The sequence below is a fragment of the Lithobates pipiens genome, unplaced genomic scaffold (assembly GCF_037356315.1).
Source record: "Lithobates pipiens isolate NorthernLeopardFrog02 unplaced genomic scaffold, aLitPip1_a1.2 Scaffold_19, whole genome shotgun sequence".
Taxonomy (NCBI): domain Eukaryota; kingdom Metazoa; phylum Chordata; class Amphibia; order Anura; family Ranidae; genus Lithobates; species Lithobates pipiens.
This window is the reverse complement of record NW_027507764.1, coordinates 280,020,503-280,038,530: the sequence shown is the minus strand read 5'-3', so window position 1 is coordinate 280,038,530 and position 18,028 is coordinate 280,020,503. Positions and strand designations below refer to the sequence as shown.

General features: G+C 50.2%; 1 protein-coding gene across 5 annotated transcripts in view; it reads right to left on the bottom strand.

Moving 5' to 3' along the window:
• MSANTD3 (Myb/SANT DNA binding domain containing 3) overlaps window positions 1–18,028 on the bottom strand; it is a 1,118,007-nt gene that overhangs the window by 191,501 nt on the left and 908,478 nt on the right. For 4 of the 5 annotated variants that reach the window (XM_077491959.1, XM_077491958.1, XM_077491960.1 and 1 more), the window contains one exon: window positions 8,810–8,938. The exons of the other annotated variant lie outside the window; for it this stretch is intronic. In XM_077491959.1, coding sequence (XP_077348085.1) covers window positions 8,810–8,938 — 129 coding nt within the window. The remainder of the gene's footprint in view (window positions 1–8,809; window positions 8,939–18,028) is intronic. 5 annotated transcript variants of the gene reach the window in all.

Here is an 18,028-nt window from a genome sequence, read left to right as displayed (position 1 = left end):
GGACAGGCAGATGGCGGGGGACGTGCTGGCGTTGGGCAGTGGTCTGGAACGGCACTGCGTCAGGGGGCGAGCTGGTCCCGGAAAAGCGTTGGAAAAATCATCGTGCGGATCTGGTGCATTGCAGAGGAATCAGAAGGTCCGCGGATCCCCGACATCCAGTGACGCATCCGCTGGAGGGCAGTCGGCGAGTGAGGCGGAGCTGCCGGAAGGTCGCTCGGAGGGGGAGCTGTCGCAGTCGGAGGACGATGGGCAACAGGAGCTTCCGGCGGTGGTGGATTAGGGACCTTCGGCTGGTGGGACTCCATCCAGGCAACACGGTGAGTCCTTGCATTATTTGTCTGCTTTGAATGTTGATGTGGGGGGTGATGTGGGGGTGGGGCGGGTCCACAAGGGGCGGCCAGTGGGGGCCGCACTGGCCACTCCGGCCGCGCTGGTATCAGACCGCGCGGTGGGGGACACGGGTTTGCGGGGGTTTCTGGCGGGTTTGAAGAAACTGGTCCAGCGGTTTGAACCGGGTGTGGGTCTTCCCCCGGTAGCGGCGTGGGTGGGCCCGGGCACAGGGGTTTGGGGGGGACGGGGGGTCAGGCGATCATGGCGGTTGAACCGGCTGCGCCTGCAGCATCGGCGGTGGCTGATCTGGGGGCGGATAAGACGCCTGCGGGGGGTGACCACTGAGCCCGCTAAAAAGCAGGACTTGGTTTGCTTAGGGGATGCGGCGAAGCGTGAGGTCTATGTGTGCTTCGAGGGGCCCCTGGGGGCCCATCTGAAGCCAGAAGTTAAGGAGAAGATATGGAAAGGCGAATACGTGGAGATTTTCGCTCTCCTGCCATTGGAGAAGTTTAATCTCGATAGATTGAGGCCGGAGGACCAGAAGGAGGATGAAGAAAAGAGGAGATATAGGCTCATTCCACGGACATTTACGAATTGGCTACAGGCGTTCGCCATATTAGCTAGCGTGATAGGGAAGAAGAACCCGGAACACTGTTCTGCCCTGTTCTGCTACCTGGACGCCGTGGGAGAGGCCTATCGAGTCTACGGGGGAACGTCTTGGTTGCGTTATGACGAGCAATTTTGTCAGCGGAGGGCAATTCGCCCGTCCTTGAGATGGGATCATAAGGACATCAGCTTATGGATGCGCCTTATGACCTCAGTGCGGTCACCTAGCCAGTTTTTTTAAGGTGGGGCCGGTGGGTCCACTACCCCCGGATAATCGGCCACAAGGAAAAAAGGGGTGTGCTGGCAGTACAACGAGGGCTCCTGCAAGTTCGGAGGGTCATGCAAGTACAAGCATGAGTGCTCTGGCTGTGGTGGGGGGGCATCCCTTGTCCCGCTGCTTTAAGCAGGGAAAAGGCAGGCCCGGCAATGCTGTCGGAAAAGGGGACCACTCCGGTGCGAGTGGGAAGGATGCTGCCTTTCCTCGCTAGATATCCGGATCGGGAGGCTGCACAGTTGCTGGCCCGGGGGTTTGAAGAGGGTTTTCGGATTCCGGCGCAGGTGGGTGTAGCATCCCCCTTGGCCCACAATCTGCGGTCGGCGTTGCAACATGCCGGAGTGGTATCGGACAAATTGCGAAAGGAGGTATCGTTGGGGCGCATGGGAGGCCCCTTTTTGGTGGCGCCTATTCCGAATTTGGTGGTGTCGCCTTTGGGCGTGGTGCCCAAAAAGGAGCCCAACAAATTCAGGCTAATTCACCGTCTGTCGTATCCGAAAGGGGGATCGGTGAACGACGCCATTGATCCCGCAATTTGTGCGGTGTCATATACGTCGTTTGACGCTGCGTTTTTTTGGGTTAGAAAATATGGGAAGGGGGCACTGATGGCGAAGACTGATATTGAATCGGCCTTCCGCCTGCTTTCCGTGCATCCTGATAGTTTCCGACTGTTATGCCCCGTACACACGAGAGGACTTATGTCCGACAGACTTCCAAAGGAGTTCCGCCGGAGTTCCGCCGGAGTTCCGACGGAGTTCTGACAGACTTTTCGGCCGAACGGACTTGGCCACACACGATCACACTAAACTCCGACGGATTCGAACGTGATGACGTACGACCTGACTCGAATAAGGAAGTTCATAGCCAGTAGCCAATAGCTGCCCTAGCGTCGGTTTTAGTCCGTCGGAGTAGCATACACACGAGCGGAGTTTTCGAAGGGGACCGGGTCCGGCGGAGTTCCTTCGGGAAAATTTGAAGCATGCTTCATTTCTAAAGTCCGTCAGACTTTGGCGAATCAAAAGTCCGTTGCAGCCCACACACGATCGGATAGTCTGACGGACTCGGTCCTTCGGATTTTGGATGTTGAAAAGTCCGCTCGTGTGTACGGGGCATTAGGCTGCAAGTGGCAGGAGGAATTTTATGTCGATAGGTGCTTGCCTATGGGCTGTTCCATTTCATGTGCGCTGTTCGAGAAATTTAGTTCATTCCTGGAGTGGGTTGTGCGGGACTTCGCGGGACTGAATTTGGTGATACATTGCCTGGACGACTTCCTCTGCGTGGGCCCGCCTGCTTCGGAGGTTTGCGCAGTACTGTTGGCTACGTTGGAACATGTTGCCGAGAAGTTCCCTTGGCGCCGGACAAGACGGAGGGTCCGCGTACGGTGTTGAGTTTCTTGGGCATTGTTTTGGATTCGGAGAGGATGGAATGTAGGCTGCCGGAAGACAAACTGAAGGCGCTGCAGGAAGAGATTTGCGGGATGTTGGGGCTGCGCAAGGTTCAGCTTAGGCCGTTACAATCATTGTTGGGTAAGTTGAACTTCGCGTGTCACATACTATGGGGAGGGTGTTTTGCCGACGGCTGTCGGCCAGCACTGCGGGGGCCACTTCGCCCAAGCACTATGTGCGTCTGGTGAAAGCACATAGAGAGGATCTGGCGACATGGCACGCGTTCCTGGCTAACTTCAACGGCGGGGCGCTGTGGATGTCGGCAACTTTGCATTTAGCAACTTTGACCTGGAGCTGTACACGGACGCAGCGGGGGCGGCTGGCTTTGGTGCTTTTTTCCAAGGCAAATGGAGCGCAGGGCCATGGCCTGAGTTGTGGAAGGCGGCGGGCCTGGTCAAAAACATGTTGCTGCTGGAACTGTTTCCGGTGGTTCTGGTGGTGGAACTGTGGGGCGAGGCGTTTCGGAAACTGAAAGTTCGGTTTCATGGGGACAACCTGGGGGTGGTTCAAGTGCTCAACAAGGTATCGGCGGCGTCTCCTCCAGTGGTCAAGTTGCTTAGGCACCTCGTGTTGTGCTGTTTACAGTTAAACGTGTTTCTTTATGCTGTACATCTTCGGGGTGTGGAGAACGTTAGCGCTGATGCTTTGTCTCGCTTCCAGTGGGACAAGTTTCGGGAGTTGGCACCGGGGGCGGAGGAGCACGGGGTTCCTTGTCCGGACTGGCTGTGGAGGATTGCTTTGGAAGAGTAGCCGGCTGGATCAGACGGTCGGTGAGCGAGGCTACGTGGTCAGCATATAGTAAAGTGTGGGCGGAGTAGGCCTCCTTCGTGCAGCAGGTTACTGGGGGGCAGGAGGAGCAGGACTTACGTTTACTGGTGATTTATTTTGTTTCCAGAAATTTGGAGCTGGGAGTGTCAGTGTCGGGGCTTAATAAAAAGTTGGCTGGGCTGGCATTTTGGTTCAAGTTGCGGGGTTTACCTGACTGGACAAAGGATTTTTGGGTGAGGCAGGCTATGAAGGGTTATAGGCGCTCGCATCCTAGCAAGGATACGAGGCACCCTGTTTCATTTACACTTTTAGGGAAGTTACTGGTGCAGCTTTCTGTGGTTTGTTCGTCACCCTACGAGGTGGCCCTGTTTAGGGCAGCATTTGCTTTGGCGTTTTTTGGGGCTTTGAGGGTTAGCGAATTGGTGAGCCCGTCGCAGAAGCGACAGGGGGGTCTGGGGACGGATGAGGTGGTGTGTGAGGGTGATCGGCTGTCCATTTTGGTGAGCCAGTCAAAAACAGATCAGCGGGGCAGGGGTAAGACGGTACAAGTGTTCGCCCTTGTGCCCTATTGGGTTAGTGCGCAGCTTTTTGAGCGTGCGACCGGTTGTGGGTGGGTCGTTTTTGGTACATCAGGATGGACGGTCGCTTTCGAGGTTTCAGTTTACGGCAGTTTTTAAGCGGTGCCTGGTTGCGTTGGGTTTGGGGGATCAAAAATTTTCTTCACATTCCTTCCAGATAGGGGCGGCAATGGAAGCAGTTAAGTGGGGGTTGGATGAAGCGGCGGTAAAGCGCATTGGGGGGTGGGAATCCAGGCGGATCCTGTCTTACATCCGCCCGCATTTATTGGTTTAACTTCGGAGGGGATTGTTTGGGTGATTATGCTGGATTGTGTTACTTATTGACATTGGGGTGTATTTTCTTCTCTTCTTTTCTTACAGGCAGACGACAGGGGTTGGTGTGGATAGTTGGCCACTCGTATGTTTGTTGGGGGGCCAGACAGGGTGATGCTCGCCCGGACGGCCGACAACTCGGGATTTCCAGGCAGGATGCAGTTATCCGGTGGCTAGGTGTACCGGGCATGCTGTGGGGCAGGGCGGTGGTGGAAGTGCATAGATTTGCACGCTTGGACGGGCCTCCGGATGTGCTGGTGTTGCATGTTGGAGGCAACGACTTGGGTGTGCAGACTATGCTGGATTTGGTGAAGGACATTAAACTTGATTTTTGGCAGCTCCGCCTTGCCTTTCCACGCATGATGATTGTGTGGTCGGACATGGTGGGTCGGACATCCTGGAGGTTTGCGAGGTCCGTTGAAAAAATTAACAGGGCCAGGAAAAAGATTAATAAAGAGGTCAGTGGTTTTATGGTCAGGAATGGGGGGTTGGCTGTAAGGCACTTAGAGTTGGAAGTGGACACTTGGCGCTACCTTAAGAGGGATGGGGTGCACCTGAATGATGTAGGGACGGATTTATGGTCCCTGGGTATTCAGGATGGGATTCAGCGAGCATTGAGGGTGTGGCGGGGCGCGCAAGGGTAAGGTTTTGCCCTTGCGTGCTGTGGCATGTTGTTGGTCTGTGCGGATGAAGGATTTACCCCAGTGATCGAAGAGTGCGGGACCTATCGGTGGTATAGTCCCGTCGGTGGTGATACAGCTAACAGTGGTTTTAGCTGAAGTTGGGATCAGGTGCACTGCGGTCAGTGTTTGGCCTCTGAGCTAGTTTGTCAGCTTGAGGTCTATTAGAGTTGGGTACCGCAGTGCCGGAAGTTTTATGATGGTGGTTGGTGGGTTTATCCTAGCACAGACCAACGGGAGGAGTTCAAGGGAGGAAGTGCCTTAATACTTTAGTTTAGATTGGTTAATTTATGTTATTTATGTTAATTATTTTGAATAATTTTATAATAACGATATTTGGCTGCTACGGCCATGTTTTACTCCAAATTGGTGTGGTCTCAGTTTCTGGGGTATCAAAAAGGTAAAAGGCGTAGCAGTGGTAAAGATTGGAAAAGGGGAGAAAGTCACATATGTTATACACTAGTCATGTACGGCACTTCCCCAGATAAACTGTTCCACTTCTACACTGCGGGCCTGCTACCATACTAGGCCTTTGGCTGTGATAACATCAGCCCGGAGACAACTTGTTACCCGCAGTGTCCACCTTACCATCCTCAGCTAACCCATATTAGCTGTACACCAAGGGAGCCCATAGCCCTAATGAGTCCCCCACACATCCATCTCATGGGTCAGTTACCACCACATCCATCTCATGGGTCAGTTACCACCATACAAGACCACCACCGCAAAACCGCTGCCAAGACGTATCAGAAAACGCACCTGAAAAAAAAACATTAGCCATACAAAATAACACACACAGGGAGGGTGGGCGGGAAACTTATCCTCCCTGGCACTCCCCCGCAATGCTGCCCGGGAACCCCCCCCCCTAAAAAAACTCACCCCTCCCCTCCTGCCTACCTCCTTAGCCACCTCCCCCCCTTAGCTCGCTTCTTCCACTTAACCCTTTTCGTGCACCCTTATCCCTCCTATCATGGGGGCCCTCTGCTAAGTTCCTTTGCTCTGCACTCGCTCCCGGGCCCTTCTTTATGGTCACATATATCCTGGACATCGAATAGTTCATTACTCTATCTTGCGGGTGGTGGTTCTGAGATAGTAAGTAAACACATACAGTAATTTTAAAGGTGTTCCCATACAGGTGTTTTTATTTATCTTTTTATCAAAAACCATATTGATATCAAATGATATAATTTGATACATTAGATTCCTTTATATATAATGTAATACATCCTTTTCTATGTGCTATTTTCATATATAATTTATGTATATCTACATATTTATCATTCATCTCTATTTATTCCTCCATATTCCCTTAACATTTGTCCGTTTCCTTTTCCTTTCCATCTCCCCACCTCCTCTTCCCCCCACCGCCCTGCCCCTTTCTCCCTTTATCGCCTTTTCCCTCTCCTCCTTATAGGAGTATACTATTCATGAAAGATTTTTTATTTATTTATACATTTAATTCTATCCATGCTGTGTATATATATATGTATGTATGTATGTATGTATGTATGTATGTATATATGTGTATATATATATGTGTATATATATATATGTGTATATGTATATATATATATATATATATATATATATATATATATATATATATATATATATATATATATGCAATTTTCTCTATTTATTCCATCATTAATTATCTATTTTTAATGTTATGTCTCATGTCCTTATGTCATCCTGGTCTGCTGGTCCTTCTAGTTCCATGGCTGTGAGCAGGCTTATTTAAACTTCTACTGTTCACAACATGTCAGGCCAGTAGAAGGAGCTGTGTGCTTCGAGCACGTAGCCTAGTTCTCAGTCCTTCCTTCCATCAAGGCCCACCCACCCGGTAACGTAATTTCCCTTTGTGCGGTCCACGCCAGGCTGCTTGGACTCTCTGCACTTCCTGGTTGATTCCAGTGCTCAGCCTTTCAACACCACCTGGACGCCAGGGAAATCTGGATACAAGGCACCCCTCAAGGAGGACAATTTTACCACAGAGATGCTCATAAATTCCACTATCTTGTAAGTGCATTTCCATTGTGCAACAAACCTTGTTTTAATTACTACACTTAGGTGCTCCTTCCTCCCTTCCTCCTCTACTTTTAACTAGCGAGTCCATTTTTATTGTCTTTTATTCTTTTTAATAAACCCCTACACCTAGATGGAGGCACCCTAGTTTTTTTTTTTTTATACTACAGCATATGCCTGGGTGAGGCTGTATTTATCCACACAGAGATACACAGCTGTTCCATGCATCGCTGTTCATGCAGTCCTGTTGATGTCAATTGGAACAATTGCGATTGCTTGAACACAGGCAATGCAAGTTTGGGGACACGCACTCACATAAATGTAAAATTGGGAGCAGCAAAATTTAAATTGAAGTGCCACACCTCTGCTTGGAGGGCCAGATACAACTTTATTCTGATAAAAGTCAGAGGTACAATCCAAAAAGTAACCAACAGGTTTTGGGGATCTGGAAGTGCCCCCTTTATCAGGGTTGGATTGACAACAATGTGAACAAGTACTGCAGCCTGGTGTGGAATCCTGGACCTTCCAACCTGTGCTCTCCTTGCCACCACAGCAGATATATGAGATGAGAAAAACAAGGAGGAACCAATAGCTTAAAGTGGAGGTCCACCCTAAAATAAAAAATGACATTAGCATTCTCCAAAAAATATATAAAAACATTTTTTGAAAAAAAATATTTTTTTTTACTTACCAGAAATGCCTGTTGCTAGGCAGTCTTCCTAATCTGCCTCTTTCTATTCCGTGGCGCTGGTCCTTCACTTCCTCCTCTTCGGAGAGCTGCCCTGTTGTCTTCTGGGACATGTGTGTGTCCCAGAGAACAACAGGGCCATTCACAAAGCACCGCATTACTTGCGCATGCGCAGTTGAAAACGGACAGTGAAGCCACAAGGCTCCACTGCCCGTTTCCCTTAGTTAGAATGGCAGTGCCGACACCCAATCCGATGGACAGACCGGCCTCGGGGGGCTGACATCGTGGGCTCACTGGACAGGTAAGTGCCTTTATTAAAAGTCAGCAGCTACAGTGTTTGTAGTTGCTGACTTTAAAAAAAAAAAGGCCGGGCCTCAGGCTTTTAGTTTATTTAATCTTATTTATTTATTTGCTTAGTTTATTTAAAACACGAGTAAATAAAAATGCTTGCTTACATTGTTTCGTGCCTGTGTCCCAGCACTAGGAGGTAGCGCTTGTTGGCCAAATGGAAGCCACACTCTGCCCTGCTCGTGCTCGCAATCTGCGTGCGTTCCACCGCAGCTGCAAGTAAAACCAGAAGCTGGGATCCGGAAGTGACGTGACCGGAAGGAACCTCGGCCTACGTTTCGTATTGCTACATCAGGAAGTGCCGGAACACAGTTACAAAACAAAATAAATAAACTAAAATATTACGCTATTGGTTCCTCCTTGTTTTTCTCATCTCATATCTGCTGTGGTGGAGAAGAGAGGGGAGCACAGGTTGGAAGGGGGGCGTTGTCACATTGTGAATAGCTGCAATCAGTGGCCTGTGAGCCACTAATCATAACTATTCTTTTATTCAGAAGAGCCTATGGAACAATTGTGCTAAAAGCTCATGGTCATTGCAGTGACCATGAGCTTATAGAAGGGGTAAAACCATTGATATAAAACTTACTGATCTGGCCAGCTGGAAGTAATTCTGCTGCTGGCAGAGAACATTTTAAAAGGTTAAACAGTTGTTATAAATATAGGAACATATAACGTCAAAAGTACTTTTTGTATAGTTATAGTTTAACCTGACTTTAACACAGCAATTTTCTTTCATGTAAAAATCATCTAAATACCTTTTTTAACACTGCTGGGAGATGATCCCTCTGCACAAACAGATTCTGTGACAGGCATGTTTCTTATTGGTTCAGTTTGGATTTTGCCTTGTTCATCAATGAGAATTTCAAGGTCTCCTTTGTGAAACACTATTGAGAACACAATGGAATTTTGATATGTTAATCCACATTAAAGAATGTACAACAATTTCAGCACTAAAGTGTAAAGATGCAAACCGTATGCTCATAAATGCACACACAGCTGACTTTTAATTGAAATTCTTAAGATGGTTACACAGCTGATTATATACACTGATCAGCCATAACATTATGAACACTGAATAACAGATTTTTTCATTACAAAGGCATCTGAAAGTGAGTGACGTATTAGGCAGCAAATAAATATGTTGTATATGAAGTTGATGTATCAAAAGCATAAAATATGGGCACGCATAAGGATCAATGGCCAAATTGTAATGGCTAGGTGACTGGGTCAGATCAATCGCCAAAACTGCAACTCTATTAGGATGTTCCAAGTCTGCAGTGGTCAAGGCCTAACAAAAGTGCTCCTTCCTTGGAAAACCGACGAATCGGCAACAGGGTTATGGGTGGCTAAGGCTCACTGATGCACGTGGGGAGTGAAGACGTGTAGTCCAATCCAATAGAAAAGCTAATGTAGTTCAAATCGCTGTTAATGCTGGTTTCAATAGAAAGGTCTCAGAAAACATAGTGCATTGCAGATTGTTGCGTATGGGCTATGTAGCCACAGACTGGTCAGGGTGCCCATGTTGATCCATGTCCATGACCAAAAGTGCCTACAGTGGGCACACAAGCATAATAACAGCTACAGAGCAATGAAAGAAGGTTGCCTGGTCTAATGAATTCAAGAATGGTTTGAGGAACACAACGAGTTTGAGGTGTTGACTTCCAAATTCTCCAGAACTCAATCCAATTGAGCATCTGTGGGATGTACTAGAGCAGTGGTCGTTGACCCTGTCCTTAGGGCCCACTAACAGGCCAGGTTTTATGTATTAAATTGGGGAGATGCAGACTAGAATACTGCAATCACCGAGCAGCAAATTATATCACTTCTGATGTATTTCAGTTATCTTGCAAACCTGGCCTGTTAGTGGGCCCTAAGGACAGAGTTGATGACCACTGTACTAGAGGACCCACCTCACAACTTTCAAGACTTAAAGGATCTGCAACTGACAGATAAATTTCAAGATGCATACCTTCAAAAGTCTAGTGGAGTCCATGCCTTGACAGTGTATCACTATAATGGTGGTAGTAATCTTACGGGTGATCGGTAGGACTAACATTTTTGGAAAAGGTGTATATCACTTTATCATGTAAAGTAAAATTATACTGAAAATGTAACTTAGAACTGTTGCTAGGATGCATAATGCAATATTTACTGAAAAATTTACCTTTTCTGTAGAAAACCCTATTTCAGGCTCTCTCTAGTGCTGGTTACATGGCCAAATTTCTACACATTTAGTTGCATATTCTTTGAAGGTGATGACAGACAGACCAATTGGCCAATTTGTCCCTAAAGAAACTGTTTGACCAAATGTCTAAGCTCGCTGACCTTAGAGATCCTCCAATCCCTGACCGATATGCAAGAAGCAATATCCTCTTAGTTGTACACATACATGACAATACAAAAAACGGCAACGTCCAGTGTCAGGGAATGACACTTTGCACGCTATATAGAGAGGTTGAAGGACTTCTAGGGTCAGGGAGTGGGCCTTACCCAGAGGCACTGCTGCGTCACATATTTCAGAGGGACTACCTTCCGAAGTACAAAGGTGCAAAGAGGACAAAATTTCAGGAGGTTGTGTCAGTACAGGAATCACTGCTTGCAGGCAGCAAGGAGCATATCCTTTAATGGGTGAAGATGCCTTTATGAAGAGTGACCCAAGAGTTTGGGGAACCTTGGATGTTATCTTAAAGGTGCAGTTCACCGCTCTATAATTTGAGGGTCAACACTGTCTAGTAAGCAGCTTGGCTTATTCACCACAGGTGCTGTGTGGACCACCCTATGTGAAGTGGAAGGCTTTGGGATTCTCCTTGCACGGTAAAGGACACTGTCCTGATCAGGACACTGATGTTATTTGTTTTCATTGTTTTAGCACTGCATGTATGTATGTATTACATGAGAAAACCTAGAATATAATTTTATTCAGGAATAGTAATTATTTTTGACATTTTATTACATTTCGTTGGTGTGTATAAGCTAAAATATGTGTACAGCAGTGGCGTCACTAGGGGGTGGCTTGTTGGGGCTATAGCCCCGAATCTGAGGCCCATAGCCCCGAGTCTCTTACCGGATGCAGCGGTGTGGTAAAGTGCCCATGTGTCCTGGATTGAAATAGAGGACACAGCCATTGTCCTACATTGTCAGAACTGGTTGCTAGAGCTACAGCCATCTAAACACCAGTGATGTCACATCCTGTCACAGCTGGGAGTGAGACCTAGTGCTGCACTGCTGTCTCCAGTCTCCACCCACATCCTTTTCTGACGCCCAGCGGCATGAAAAAGAGACTGGTGTGATCTTCTTCACTTTTCCGACAGTGTCTCCACCTTCTCCAGCGCCCATGGTCTGCCCATCCATCTGGGGGGGGGGGGGGGGGGGGTCACTCGCCACAGACCCCTTCTCAAAACACAGAACAGCGGCCCAAACCTCGCTGACAACATCGCTTCCTCGGAAAGTCCGTCTGGCTTCCCTGTAACCAGAGCTTTCTTTTTAGCCAGCCTGCCTGTCACATCTGTACACAGAAGCTCGACTTCTGTGTTCACATGTAACAGTGATTCTCTCCCGGTGGCTGCAGTAAATCTTCCCTGACCTGCACATTCCGTGGAGAGCAGAAGAGGGGGTGGAAAAAGTGCACAGCCTCTCTGGTCTGGTAGTGGTCTGACAATTTCCTTGAAGCACGCATGGCTGGTGGAGACACTAGGTAAGATTTATACATGGATGTCAGAAGTTTAATAATGGAGGAATTGTGTGAAAGAGATAGATAGGATAGGAGTTCTGTTTTCTTTTGGATTCATATACAGACCAAGTTTTTTTTGTAATTGTACAATACTGTGTATGGCAGGTCTGCACTAATTCCAGCTATTATCTACTTACTACTGAGAATATATATTATATACACACACACACATATATATATATATATATATATATATATATATATATATATACACACACACACACATATATACATACATATATATATATATATGGAAAGGCCAGTATGGTGGCCTGGAATTATGGGTGGAGCCCGGTGGTGTATATAACCAGCCCGTTCGCCTGGCTCCCTCGTCGGTTCCGGTGCGCGATCTCTGATACGTCAGAAATCAAGGGCCGACTATCCACAAGACTTTACAGTGAGCCGGGTTCGTGAGTTCCACGTTTTCGTCCGCCTCGTGTCGACAAAGCCTTGTCGTTCGTCAGCGTCCGTCTGGTTGCCGTCTGAGTCGCTATACTCTAAATCGAATTTTCCGTTGTCGTACAACACGTCTGGGCCGGCTGTCGCAGGTAGGGCTTCGGCACCCTTTTCGTTCATGTGTTATTAAGTCACGTAAACTAGATTCTTGAACTCACGAACCACTCACTTAGGTTACACGAACGTCTTAACTTATATTCGATACCTCATGTCACTACCCCTTCTTCGAAGAAGTCGTTGTCACCTTTTCGGTACTTGTCGTTCGTGCCGACAGGCACTTCGTTTCGTAGCACGTCATTGCTAAACCGAACGACTCATTTCGTCGTGTTCGAATCGATCGAACCGTTTCGAAAGCACAGCTGTCTGCTTGTCACGCTAAATTGAGCAGTCCGGGCAATGTCAATCTCAGGTTGTTCAAAAAAAAAAAAAAAAATCATTTTCATACCGTTTGTACTATGTCCGTCAGGTCATTTCTTTCCATGTCAATCATTGCAGTCATTTCAATCTTGCCAGTCGGTTATGTCGAATCATTTCATTTTCTGCCACTTCTAACCATGTTATCATTTCTGTCACTTACCACACTCCGATTCGAATCCCGTCGCATCTCCAACGCACCGATTCGCTTCGAAGTGCCCCAAGGTTCGCCCTCATTTCTGTACATGCTCCAGAGACTGAGTCACTCGCAGGTTCAAGCATGGTCCTTGATTCTAGTCTTTGTCATGGCATATCATTTCTGTCACTTATTACGCTCCAACTCGAATCCCACCGCATTCCTTATGCATCGATTCGTTCTGGTGCGCCCAGCTGCTACACCTCATTCCAGTACCCCCCCCCTTGCCTGAGCTCCACGTGGCAGGCTCCCCCCCTGCCTGAGCTCCACGCGGCGAGGTCCCCTTCCCCCCCCCCCCCCCTGCCTGAGCTCCACGCGGCGGGGTTCACCCCCGCCTGAGCTCCACGTGGCGGGGTTCCCCCCCCCCCCCTGCCTGAGCTCCACGTGACGGGGCCACCCCCCGCCTGAGCTCCACGCGGCAGACCCCCCCCCCCCCCTGCCTGAGCTCCACGTGGCGGGCTCCACCTCCGCCTGAGCTCCACGCGGCAGGCCCCCCCCCCTCTGCCTGAGCTCCACGTGGCGGGCTCCTCCTCCGCCTGAGCTCCACGCGGCAGGCCCCCCCCCCCCCCCCCTCTCTGCCTGAGCTCCACGTGGCGGGCTCCACCTCCGCCTGAGCTCCACGCGGCAGGCCCCCCCCCCCCCCCTGCCTGAGCTCCACGTGGCGGGGTTCACCCCCCTGCCTGAGCTCCACGTGGCAGGGTCCACCTTCGCTTGAGCCCCACGTTCTATGTGCAAGTTGCGTTAGAAACAAAAAGGAATAAAAAATGGGGAAAGGAAAGGAAATTTTGCATCTGCGGCGCAACCAAGTCACGTCTCTGTCGCCATATGCACGTTATTCTAAATTCAGTTGTCTGCTCGTTTTTATGTAGCTTGTTTCAGTTATGTCTTCCATCACATTTCAAGTCTTACCTCCACTATTTAGCTAGACATCTCTCTGCAGGTATAGGAGTCTCATACAAACTCACCTTCATCTCCTCAGATCAGTCGAGTTTTCAGTAGGTCCAACCTGCACCGGGTCGGACGGTGCCTCCTTAGGTAAGAGAATCTTCTGGGAAGGGAACGCTCACAAGCGGTAGTATCCTTCTCTAAAAAAAAAAAAAAAAAAAAAAAAAAAAATGTTTGCTTAGGAGTCTCCTACGAGTCTTGTAATCCATGTCACCCTCTTAGGTTCCGTATAGGAGAAAAACCCGGACCCTAGGATTAATAGGCTCACCAAGCCTGGATTTTGCCACCATGTCCCAGGCTGGCAGCGAGGACTTCACGGCTCCGTTGTCCCCGTCTCTCGTCTCAGAGAGCGGCAGCCAAAGGTCCTTCAGATCATGGACCATTCCAAGGCTGACAGCCGAGTTGAGGCGTAGGGGTGTACCCTTCCCAGCTACAGCCAGAAAGGCCGAGCTCTTCAGGCTCCTTTTTCCTCCCCCAGCCGCGGTCGAGGATAGCGTCCAGCAGGCCTCCCTGGGCTCTATCGCTGCTTCCATCACGCAGCTTCACACGCTGGTGTCATCCCTGACGACCTCAATGTCAGAGGTTCAGAGTCGGGTGGCCCTCCTCGAGACCCGCCCAGTTGTTTCTCCTCCTACACCAGCTTTACAAGCAGTGGAGAACACCAGCGCAGGTACCCCCGGGTGTACACCAGTAGTGTACCCTTCTCATTTAATATCAGCCAACATCAGGAAGGACATCCTAGAGGGAAAGGACGTCAATCTGGCTTCACTCCTGATATCCATTCATGAGCTGGCAGAAAATAAAGCTTACACTTGGGGGGACGTGTCGGTGGTCCTCAAAGCCAAAGACCCCAGGCTGGACAGGAAGCTTTCAGTCACCGAGTTCACCTTGGCCTTCGGCATGCTGAGGGATGTCATCTGCTCGGCCTCCCCCGGCAGGAGGGAGGAACTGGATCGTTACCTCCACGTAGTAGTTGACCTGGGGTACAAATACGGCGGTTTTGCATTTTATGACTATCACCGCTCCTTCTCCGCTAAGGCGGCCGCCAGGCTCTCCCAATTTCAGACACCTACGGATTGGAGTGTCTTGGACACCGAGTTGTTCTGTCGACACTTCGCAGGGCTGCGGTCTCCTCTTTGTGCCATTTGCCAGTCGGCTACTCACACCGCGACTTGGTGTGCCAGCTCAGTGGCAACCCCAACCGTAGACGGTCCATCGACCTCAGGCACTGCCCAGGCCCTACCGGCGCTGGTACGCCTGCCGCAGACGGATAAACTGGGGCGCCCGGTCAAGACCTTGGGGGGCGCAGCCATCTGCAACAACTACAACAGTGGGTCGTGCAATTTCAGCCAGTGCAGGCTGCTCCATGTATGCTCACGATGTAATAGAGCGCATCCCAGGCTCATGTGCGAGGTCAAGCAGGCTAGAAAATCTTGACTAAGCCGGGTCAACGTGTCGTGGCTCAGCGTCTACCTCGCCAATCATCCCACCCCCTCACTTGCCACCTACCTAGTCCAGGGCTTTACTCAGGGCTTTCATACAGGACTTATTTCCCTCCCTCACCTTACACACGAGTGCCAGAACCTGCGGTCAGCAGCCACGGACGTGCAAGCCATCGACCAGCTATTACAGGCAGAGCTAGACCGGGATTTCATCATAGGCCCTTTCACGAAGCCCCCATTTAACACCTGGCGAGTCAGCCCTATTGGGCTTGTCAAGGGCAAGTTCTCCAATAAACTTAGGTTGGTCTACGATTTGTCAGCGCCTTATTCTTCCTCTGTCCCCAGTCTCAACTCTCTTATCCCCTCTGAGGAGTTCTCCCTTAAGTACGCGTCCGTAGACATGGCCATCCAGGCCATTCTCAAGTCAGGCACAGGAACATGGCTCTCCAAGGCCGACATCTCGGACGCCTTCAAGCTCCTTCCTATCCACCCATCTCTCTGGTGCTGGCATGGCATCAAATGGAGGGAGCTCTACTATTTTGCCACTAAGCTAACCTTCGGGTCCAAGAGTAGCCCCTGGCTCTTCGACTCGTTTGCGCAGGCTCTCGAATGGATCTTGCTGCACGTAGCCCAGTGCCAGGGAGTCATACACTATTTGGATGACTTCCTGCTGGTCGAGTCACCTGGCTCCCTTCCAGGGGATTTGGATAAACTAAGGGTGGTCTTCAATAACCTTGACGTCCCGATTGCTGAGCACAAGGTGGAGGGCCCTGCGCAGGCAATCACCTTCCTCGGGGTCAGCTTAAATACCAGCACTATGCAGGCCAGCCTCCCCCCGGATAAACTAAGCCGCATCAGGTCGGTCATGAGGGACTTCACCCACACCAGAACTTGTACCAAGAGGCAGTTACAGTCCCTTCTCGGTATGCTTAATTTTGCCATGCGCATCATCCCTCAAGGTCGCGCTTTTATATCACGCCTGTTAGTCCTACTGTCTCATTCACAAGACCCGGAGCATATCCTCAGCCTGGACCCCGCAGCTATAGCTGATCTTGCCATGTGGGAGGAATTCCTGACGTCCTGGAATGGTGTGTCCCTATTCATTCCCTCCGTGTCCTCCTCGTCACCGCAGGTCGTGACCGACGCAGCGGCCTCTACAGGTTTTGCGGCAATTTTTGGCCACCTCTGGCTCGCAGCCCCTTGGCCTCCTCAGATACTGGCTATTCCGGGCTTCACCGAGACGTCCTCCCTATTCGAGTTGTACCCCATCGTAGCCGCTGCCCATACGTGGGGCCGCAGTTGGTCCGGTCAAACAGTGACCTTTTCAACGGACAATCTCGCCACTGCGGAAATCATTAACAAAGGCAGGTCCAAGTCTCTGGAGATTATGTCCTTCCTGCGGCGGCTGGTCCAGCTCTCGTTATTGTTTCAATTTAATGTTCATTGTGCCTTTATCCCCGGTAAATGTAATCGGGCAGCGGACGCCCTCTCCCGCTTTAACTTAGTTTCCTTTTTCGATCAGGTGCCCGGAGCCGGACCAACGTCAGCAGTTATCCCGGACTGGTCTCAACTGACCCTGGATTAACCCCTCACCTAGTAGCCGCGACGCAACTCATCAATCACTCCCTCGCAGACAATACCCGCAAGGCCTACCAAACAGCCTGGAGGGCCTTTAACCGTTTCTTAACGTCTCGCTCCACAGAGACCTCCCGGGTCAAGCAAGTTCTGGCCTTCATTGCCCATTGCCACTCGGACTTGGCGTTATCCTTCAACACGATCCGACTATATCTGGCCGGGGTACAACATTTTACGTCCCTCCAGGACCCTGCTGAACCCTCCTTGTTCACTTTTCACGCCATTCGGGCCGTCATGCGTGGCATCCAGAAACGCCAGCCTGCGGCTTCCCTCAAACGCCTGCCTATCACAGGAGACGTTTTCAGAAACATGTCCGATATTCTGGCCACTGCACCTTTCGGACTCCACACTAGTACCATTATACAAGAAGCCATACACCTGGCCTTCTACGGCTTCTTGCGGCCAGGCGAGTTTACCTCCAGCAGCCCCTCAGCTCGCACGCTATGCAAGCACCACCTGGTCAGGCACGGAGACCATTTCATCCTACATATAGCAGTATCCAAGACGCAGCAGCTCGGCCCAGGGACGGACATACATTTTTATAAAACTAACAACCGCTGGTGCCCGGTCGCCATGCTCACCCGCTTGTTGACCCTTCTGGCCGATCAACCAGGAACTGGCCCGCTTCTGCCATTCCACGGTAAGCCACTGAACGCAGCCCAGTTCATGGAGCATGTCAGGATACTCCTGGGCATCCTTCACCTCAATCCGGCTCACTACTCCGGACATTCATTTCGGATCGGAGCGGCTTCAACTGCCTCCCGCCAAGGGGTCCCGGTCCACGTTATCAAAAAGTTGGGTAGGTGGAAGTCCACCTGTTTCGCCCGTTACATACCCAATCCGCAAGTAGAGATGGCCCAGGCCTTTGTCAAGCTCACCCAGTAACAAACTTGAATCAATAAAGGCATTTCCCTACCTGTGTGTTTTTGCCCCCTTATTTTGGTATACCCTACGTTAGGCCAGGGCACACTTTCAGGTCCGGTTCAAGTAAGCGAGTTTGTGTTAACCTTGTTTGTCATCCTTATCCGTATCGGTCAGAGGGCTCTGGGCCATAAATGGAAAGGCCAGTATGGTGGCCTGGAATTATGGGTGGAGCCCGGTGGTGTATATAACCAGCCCGTTCGCCTGGCTCCCTCGTCGGTTCCGGTGCGCGATA